The sequence below is a fragment of the Vipera ursinii genome (genome assembly GCF_947247035.1).
Source record: "Vipera ursinii genome assembly, chromosome: 1".
Lineage (NCBI taxonomy): Eukaryota > Metazoa > Chordata > Lepidosauria > Squamata > Viperidae > Vipera > Vipera ursinii.
In genome coordinates, this window is record NC_139512.1 from 191,382,468 (window position 1) to 191,392,073 (window position 9,606).

General features: G+C 42.0%; 1 protein-coding gene across 1 annotated transcript in view; it reads left to right on the forward strand.

Annotated features, from left to right (window-relative positions):
* Window positions 1–6,080, forward strand: part of RCAN2 (regulator of calcineurin 2) — a gene marked incomplete at its 5' end in the record, with an annotated part of 33,778 nt that extends 27,698 nt beyond the window's left edge. Inside the window, one exon of the mRNA XM_083370181.1 lies at window positions 4,112–6,080. Coding sequence (XP_083226307.1) covers window positions 4,112–4,272 — 161 coding nt within the window. The remainder of the gene's footprint in view (window positions 1–4,111) is intronic.
* Between the last annotated feature and the right edge of the window lie 3,526 nt (window positions 6,081–9,606).

The following is a 9,606-nucleotide window of genomic DNA, read 5'->3' on the forward strand; positions in this document are numbered from 1 at the left end:
TCTACCGTCAATTCATTCCCTCTTTTGCCGAGATTGCTCTACCCCTTACAGAACTACTCAAAATGGGTAAGGGAGGGGGAAAACCACGAGCTAGCCAACCACTAGCATGGACTATGAGTTGTCAGAAAACTTTTGAGAATTTAAAAAGACTATTTGCGGCTGAACCGGTCCTAAAGCACCCCTGCCCCGGAGAGCCTTTTGTAATTCAAGCAGATGCCAGCGACGTGGCAGTCAGAGCTGTGTTACTTCAAAAGAATAAGAGTGGAGTCCTACAAACTTGTGCCTACACCTCTAAATTCACGAAAATTCACGGAAGGCGAGAGGAGATGGACAGTCTGGGAGAAGGAGGCCTTTGCAATTAGGTAGGGGCTATTAAACTGGTAACACTATTTAGAAGGGAGCAAGGTGCCTTTTGAAGTATGGACAGATCACAAAAATTTAACTAAAAACTCCCCGCAAATTGTCCCCAAAGCAAGTCCGATGGGCACAGTACTTTAACCATTTTAACTTTACTTTAAAGTACATACCGGGAAGAAAAAACGTCCTAGCTGATGCACTATCCCGACTGCCACGGTGCAAAAGTGAACACGAAGAGATCTACGAGGCAATTATCCCCAGTTCACAACCTGCAGTACAACTCACACCTCACAGAACTAAGGGAGTGAAGAAGATAAAACGAGAGCTCCTTACCGATCAATGGTTCAAAGATAATCAAACCTCCCTAACGTGCAGGGATGGTTTGGCATACATGGGGGAAAAATTGTGTCTACCTGAAACCCCCTGTCTCAATGCTCTCAGACACAGCCATGATGTAAAACAGGCTGGATGCTTTGGATATTTAAAAACTCTACACCAGATATTTAAAAACTCTACACCTCATCTGCCGGCAATTTTGGTGGCTGGGGCTAAAACGAGATTTGGAAAACTGTCAAGAGTTGTGCCGTATGTGCCACCATGAAAAGAATTCCAGGGAAAACCCCTGGGCTACTGCAGTCGGTAGCCGACCCTTCTCAACCATGGGAAGAAATAGCTATTGACTTTATTGTAAAACTACCCAACAGTAGAGGAAATACTGTCATCTGGACTGTGATAGATCTGTTTTCGAAGCAGGCTTACTTTATTGCCTGTAAAGGACTCCCATCTGCACAATGACTAAATTGTTCCTGAAACATATCTACCGACTGCATGGCGCCCCTAAGCAAATAATTTCAGATAGAGGAGTGCAGTTCACAGCAAAATTTTGGAGGATTTTCCTTAAATTAATTGGATCATCCCAAGGCTTATCATCTGCTTTTCATCCAGCTACCAATGGGGCTGCAGAATCCGCTAACAAAATGGTGGAACAATACTTCAGATGCTGTTTCTACCAACAGACAAACTGGACTGACCTCCCTTTCGCCGAGGTGGCCTACAATAATTCTATTCACAGCAGCACTGGCCACACACCTTTCAGAGTAGCCACAGGAAAAGAGTTCAGCCCGATGCCTGACTATCCTCAGGTGCCCTCCGCTTCCCAGACACTTGATCAATGGGTGAAGGGGTGGGAAGAGGTTTGGAGAAATATGAAAACAGCATGCTAAGCTTGTAAGCTGCCTTGAGTCTTCGGAGAAGGGCGGGATATAAATGGAATTAAAATAAAAATAAAAAATAAAAAAAGACTTCTGAGACTTATAAAAAACAGGCTGATAAAAAGAGGGCTCCCCAAAGAACATTCCAAGTTGGGGGAAAGGTTTATCTGTCAACTAAATATTTACATCTCAAATTACCGAGCAAGAAATTGGGACCAAAATTCTTGGGGCCTTTCCCCATTGTGAGAATCATCAACCTGGTCACAGTAAAATTGAAACTCCCCAGACTTTTGGGAAGAATTCACCCGGTGTCCCATTGTAGCTTACTTAAACCTTTTCGAGCCTCCACTTTAAGACCTCCCCCTAAGAAAGCACCTGGACCCCTCGGACTAGCGGGTCAGACCCTTTATGAAGTGAAATGTATTGTTGACTCTAGAATCTTTAAGGGAAAATTGCACTACCTAGTACAATGGAAGGGATACCCATTGTCTGAAGCCATTTGGGTGAAATCTGGCGATGTGAAAGCTGACAGACGTATCAAAAAGTTTTATGAGAAACACCCCAACAAACCAAAAGCCAGCTCCTAACTTGTGTTTGTTTACATTACAGGATCTGTTCTTTTTGTAAGGAGGGCCAGATGTCAATGCTGCAAACATTGACATGTTTTTGCACTGACAATATAAGAGACAGCCCTTTGTTTAAACTGCTTCGCTTTGAATCTTGAAGGGAGGGAAATGTAAACGGCTATTTTGATAAGATAAGATAAGCTGTGCACAGAAAGGGAAGTGAAACTTCATATGTAAAACTAATTGGTGAACGTGATTCATGACGTGTAATTAAGGGAGGGAGATTCTGCAGGATATGATGTGTCAAGGGGAGGAGAATTCTGATTCTGGCATCCCTCCATGAGTGCCAATGTTTCATTATTAAGACTTTTTAGATAAACAATGCCTGCATTTTGTTTGAACTGTCTCATTTATCGGAACCATGACACCTGCATTATCATAGATTCTGGCAGCACCTGGTAACAGTAATTGATTAAAAAAAATCTGAATTGGATGTTCTTGGATTAGGGACCATTAGGAAATACCAAAGATGTGGCCCGCTCTCGGAAATCATAATCACAAGGACAAACGGAACAAATTCCAGTTCCATCACAGGAGCATGGATAGACCCAGGGGCCAAACACTTTGGCAGTTCAGTTGAGAGGTTTGCACTGGTCACATGTGCTGATGACCTTTGGCAGAATTGGGATGGTATTGGTGCATCCATTCTGGTGCTCCTTGATCTCAGCAGTTTTTAATACCATTGGTCACAGGGTGCTTCTGGACTGGCTATGCAGGTTAGGAGTAGGAGGTATTGTGTTGCAGTGGTTCATGTCCTTTCTTAGTGGTCAGTTTCAGTCAATGTTGCTGGGGACAGGGGGTCAGGTCTTGTCCAGAGGGGGGGCATTTTGGGGGTGTCTCAAGGCTCAATCGTCTCCCCTTTCCTGTTTAACTTCTACATGAAACCACTGGCTAAAGTCATCTGTCAGTTTGGAATTTGGCATCATCATGACACTAACAATACCCAAATGTACATCTCAACTCTGGGATGTGCAGATGAAGTTGTCAATTTACTTGTCCAGCCTCTGCAGGGTCTGGATGAGGCAGAATAGATTTCAGCTCAATCCGGCCAAGACTGAGCGGCTGTGGCTATTTGTCCACACAGGGTCAGGATGTTTCCATCATTAGTCTTGGATGGAACTGCACTTCCTCATTCTAGACAGGTATGCAACTGGGGCCCTTCCTGCTTGGAAGAGCATGTGGCAGCTGTGGCCATCTTTTGCACAGGCTTATCTGTATGCCAGTTGTGCCCTTTCCTCAGTTGGAAGGTCCTTTCCATGGTTACTCATGCCTTAGTCATCTCATCACTGGATTATTGAAATGTGCTATATATGGGGCTGTCCTTGGAGACTATCCAGAAGTTACAATTGGTATAAAATGCAGTGCTGGGAGCAGTATTGGGCACCTCTCAGTATGCCCACGTGTCACTGCTACTACATGAGTTGCATTTATTGTCAGCCAGCTTCTTAGTGCATTTCAAGGTGCTGGCATAAAAGGCACATAGCCTTTTGTAGCAGAGGGACTGAATATCCGAGGGACGGCCTATTTACAACTAGTCCTGCCACCTATTATGTTCTAGCAGAGTGAGAATGCTCCAAATCCCTACTATTACATGCTGTCACAAAAGTGTGCCTTCTCTGTTGTGGCTCCTGCCCTCTGGAGCAGCATCCCACCCCAACCCCTGAGATATGGACAGTGCCCTCTCTCCTAGGATTCAAAGAAGCATTTAAGACCTAGTTTTGGTATCAGGTCTGCGGTTGATGTGTTTGTTGGGGCCCTCATTTGATTTGATTTTTTTATTGTGTGATTGTTTTAGTCCATGTTGTCTGTAGGGTTATATATATTTATCTTTTTTTTACTGATTTGTAAGTCACTCAGAGTCTACTGGAATGGGTGACTATAAAATAAATGTAAAATAATATTTTTCTTGATTTTCAGGTGAGAAATATGAACTACATCCAGGTACTGATTCCACTCCAAGTGTAGTTGTACACATCTGTGACAGCCATGCAACAGAAGAGGAGGCCCCAAACAATATACCAAAGCCACAAATTATGCAGACTCGACGTCCTAGCCTACCATCCTCTATATGTGGTTGATTTGCCCCAAGAACATAACTTCTCTCGTTTTCTCCTAGTAGAACTCAACCATGTCTCTCTGTGTAATCCAGTGTTTAGTTTCTTAGCATATTCCCTGTATGGTAATGGAGCCTAAGCGACAACAGGGCTCAGAATGTGCTCTTTGTAATCATTTTTATGTCACATTCCTGCAGAAAGGAAGGAGAGAGGGGATTAGGTGGAGGGATTTTCGAAACTTCTTTAGGCTGCAACCTGTGATAAAGTCAGCAAGCCTTTCTTTTAAGGAAACGTATCAGATTGAATTGCACAAACCAAGTTTCTTTAAATGTTATTCATTAAATGGAGCTATTAATGTTGGATGTGTTGTTCTGACCAACAGTCCTCACATGTTCCAAAGCATATTTCTATAAATAGGTTTTTCTTATATTTACTGTACAGCATAACTTTCTTCTCTGGGCTTCAATAAGGAGGACCTCTTGTTCAATGGAAGACTCCATCCCAGACCTACCTTGTAATACTTTATCTGCAAGGAAAGGGCCTTGAAGAGCAGAACTGTGGAAGGTTCTATCTATGAATCCTTGAACAGCCATTTTCAGAACAAACAGAAACAAGCTAGGGCTCTGACATTGGAAAATCAGAAGTCAGCCCTTAGTTGTGCACAGACTAACCTTTTTTTTTGTTTGTTTTATAAACAAATCTTTTTAATGCACAAATGCAACCAGCATGAAGTAATTCCATGCATTTTCAGTGCACAGCTACTACCTGGAGACAAATTAAGGCAGTTCAGCCTTCACTGAAATTGAAATTATCCTAGTGATTTCAAGAATTTAAGATTAATTATTTGATGCAGATCCTCATTCTTTTAACAATGAATTCAGATAGTTGAGTGACAATCACTTTTCAGACTAAAAAGTAGGACTATTCCAGATAAGATACTGGCTTCTTTAATGCTTAAGCACATGATTTTACATACACAGAATTATATAACAGTGAAGTATATTTTCAAATGATTGTCCCCTCTCTAAAAAGTTTTTTTCTTTCCTTTTAATATTAGTGAGATTGCCATGCTTCAGAGAAGGTATAAATTAAAGTCAGTTATATCTGTAGCTAAAAGCCCATTAAGGGGACGCGGTGGCTCAGTGGGTTAGGACGCTGAGCTTGTCGATCAGAAGGTCGGCAGTTTGGTGGGTCGAATCCCTAGTGCCGCGTAACAAAGTGAGCGCCTGTTACTCATCCCAGCTTCTGCCAACCTAGCAGTTCGAAAGGACGTAAAAATGCAAGTAGAAAAATAGGGACCACTATGGTGGGAAGGTAACAGCGTTCCGTGCGCCTTTGGCGTCTAGTCATGCCGGCCACACGACCACGGAGACGTCCTCGGACAAGCGCTGGCTCTTCGGCTTTGAAACGGAGATGAGCACCGGCCCCTAGAGTCGGAAACGACTAGCACACATGTGCGGGGGAACCTTTACCTTTACCTAAAAGCCCATTAGTGGGCTAATGCCTCCTTACGTAACACCAGCTGCCTGCAATTAGTGCAGGTTCGCATCCCACCAGGCTCAAGGTTGACTCAGCCTTCCATCCTTACCAGGTAGGTAAAATGAGGACCCAGATTGTTGAGGGCAATAAGCTGACTTTGTAATAATGCCGCTTGGGGGGGGGGGCGAAAGCCCTAATAAGCAGGCATATACATAGAATGAAGGCTATCGCTAAGCACATTGATTTGTGCTTCTTAGATTGTAAGCCGCCCTGAGTCTTTGGAGAAGGGCGGGATATAAATGGGATTAAAAACAATGAACAATTACATAAATAAATAAATCAGAAGGCAAACATAATGATGAAAGTAATTATTTATCCTCCTGCTAACATAGGGCATGCTTTTACCATTACTCTAAACCTGTGCTTATGCCAATCTAGCTCTCTTGCATTGTTACTCAAGTTACAAAAAAGGTCAGACTTTCTGTTTGCAGTGATATAATTCTGACATTTCCAAACCCAGATCAAAGTGTTAGTTATAACCTCTAAAGACCGTATCACTCTGTTCCAGATTATTTTAGGGACCATTGGAAGCTGCCCAGGCCTTAAAATTAGAAGAAAGGGATTGGTTAGTCTTTGCCCCACAAGATAACAAAGGATGAACCAGAAGATAAGTTTCTTTGGCAGGCCACTACTCAGAGCCCTTTATCCTTGGACATGTGTCAGGTACCCTGATGACTTACTTTAGTGACTCAATTATTGAAGGTGGTGAATGTTTACTTTGGGGTGGTACTCTTTTGTTATCTTTCATTCCTGGTATAGGTATTGATCTGTTTGTAAATCGTCTGATGGACAATGAAGATACTGAAGTGGTAGATAGCTGCTACCTTTTAGGATCAAACAATACTAAAAGAAATATGCTGCAGACTAGCACTTGGTAGAGTAGCCATGAAGGTCTTGGAAAATGTATTTAGATGCTTGATGTGTCTATACCTACAAAGATCAAAATTGTTCCAGCCATAATATTCCCTAGTGACACCGTGTGAAGCAAATGGTGGACATTGAAAAAGTCAGGTAGAAAGTTTATTGATGTTTTTGAACTTCCTAAGAATACTACAGATAGCATAAAAAGCAAACAAATGTATCATCAAACAAATCAACCCAGATTTCCTACCTGAGGCACAAATGAGACTCAAACTCTGATACTTAGGATACATTATGCAAAAGATGATGACCAGCAGCAAGATGAATGGATTCAGTTATAGTGATGATGGCAGACCTGAAAGACCAGGTTAAGCACAGACAATCACAGAAAAAACCTGTGTGGTTATACAATTTGACGCCAAATTAATGGCACATAATCAAATCATCTGGACTCTGAAGAATTGGGTGGTAGAGCAATATTCATAAATGTTTTGAAGATGTGGGAATACTAAGAATTTCATTTTCCCCCCTTTATATTGCTGAAGGTCTGCAATAATCTGGGCTGGATACAAAGGGAATAGTATGTTCTGTAACCCAATTTATCAGCTGGAAAGAACATTTAGAGCAGGGGTGTCAAACTCAATTTCATTGAGGGCCACATCAGCATTGCGGTTGCCCTCAGGGGGCTGGGTGGGTGTGGCCTGGGTGGGCGTGGCCTACTGGGTGGGCGTGGCCAGAGAGCGTGTGGCCTACTGGGTGGGCGTGGCCAGCTCTACATCGTTGGCATCAAGGGTGCCTATGGGGGCCTGGGCAGGAGTGGGACAGATCTGAGGGTCTCTGGCAGAAGGAGGGTCTCTGGGCCAGGGCCAAGGCAGTGGGGGCCGTTCCCTCACTGTTTCCAGGATGGCTTCGCGGGCCGCATGAAACCACTTCGCGGGCCGGATCCGGCCCCCGGGCCTTGTGTTTGACATGTCTGATTTAGAGTGTGTGTCCTGCCTGCTCTGTTTTTTCCTGTCTGCTGGGTGAAGATGGCAATATTTATCTCCTATCCACAAATTTATGCTCCCTGAGTTTTATGCCAGAGTTGTCACCTCTGGGATTGGCAGTCGGCCTCTGCAAAAGGTCTGAGGGGGGTGTACAAAATCTATTATTCCTATTCCTCAGACTTACCCATCTTGGAGAGGTCAAGCTCAGGACTGATTGCAAGGCTTCTGTGCAAGGTTATTTATATTGATTAGTTGTATATTGTAATAAATGGTTGGATGTCAAAATTGCCTTGATTTTTTTGTATGTTTAGTTTTCACTGCTTTCCTAACTATAGCAACTATTGCTTGGTAAGAATTAAATTTTGTTAGATAGTATCATTCAGATCTGCAAAACACTCAGATTACCAGATATAGAGACCATGAACATTTAATCTGTTTTAAAACTGTAGTATTCAAGATGTAGCTAATGTCCACTTTGAATAAAATACCTCCTAAGCAACTCAATAATTTCTTAGAATTTCAAATGCTACAAATAAAATGTGCTGTAAATTCAAGAGACTTCACGTTTTTTCTAACAGTGTCACCATAGCACCATATACTTCTGCTATAACTTGAATGCAGTACAGGTAGTCCTCAACATACAACCACAACTGAGCTGAAAACTTCTGTTGCTGAGACATTTTGTTAAATGAGATTTACCCCATTTTAAGATCTTTCTTGCCACAGTTAAGTTAGTAACACTCTTAAGTGCATCTGGCTCCCCCATTGACTTTGCTTGCCAAAGGTTGCAAAAGGTGATCACTTGACCCCAGGACACTGCAACTGTCACGAGTCAGTTGCCAAGTGTCTGAATTCTGGTCATGTGATCATGGGAATGCCACAATGGTTGTGTGAAAAATGGTCTAAGTCACTTTTTTTGGTGCTGTGGAAGGTCATTAAATGGACTGTTGTATGTCAAGGACTACCTGTACAATTGGTTCTAGCGCTTTTCCATTGGATCTCATCACAGAACACAACACAAAAAGAATAGGTTTACAAAGGAATATTAGAGAAAATCATGGACGATTCTAGTATTTACTTGCTGCAAGCACAGTATAGTAGCATAAGAAGCAGTATGCCTCTCAATAATTTGCTTCTACGAATTATGGATAAGAGGTTATGTAATGTTTTTGATTGACTTCTCTGGGAGTAGGGCTTTGCCTTTATCCAACACTAATATTCTTAGGCAATAATAAACCACTAGCCCATTTAACTTTTTCTTTGGGGAAGGTTTCTTCAGGTCAGTGCTGACACCTATTGATACCTGCACAAGTCTGTCTCTCTTTTTTTGAAAGATTTCAAAATGGTTTGCCCTCGGGCTGAGAGAAAGTGACTGGCCCAAGGTCACCATTAATAAAATGGTGCCTTCTAGTGGATCCATAGCATGACTGTTTAAAAGGTACATGATGAAGGAAAAAAGGTGGCTTTCCAGCTTGGTTATCAGATGTTTCATTTGCTGTCTAGAACAGAATCTTTTTCTGTGGCAGGTGACATAATACGTAAACTGGAAAATGTGGATAGAAAATAGTATCATCCTAAACTCAAAATTTTACACATTCCAGTAATAAAAGCAGATATGTCAATTAAAGATCTCTTAAAATAAATTCTTTAGCAAACAATTCTGAGCTGACTGAGCCTGGAAAATTCAGACAAATCCTCCACATAATTTAAGTCACATACAATTTTCTCCTGGTATATCCACAGAAGGCTACTTCAAAGTCAACCTCTACTTTGAACTAAGATCTTTTCCAAAGTGCCAGATCTGTCCCAAACAGAATCTTGCTTAATATATACCCCAGTGTAGAACCTCAGACAGGAATGTATTTATTTTGTGTTTTTTGGTCAAAAGCTGTATTGTGAATAAGACAACAGAAATGGTTTACTTTCTTCAAACTTACATCTTTTGCGTGTTTTTTCTTCCCACAGTCAACTT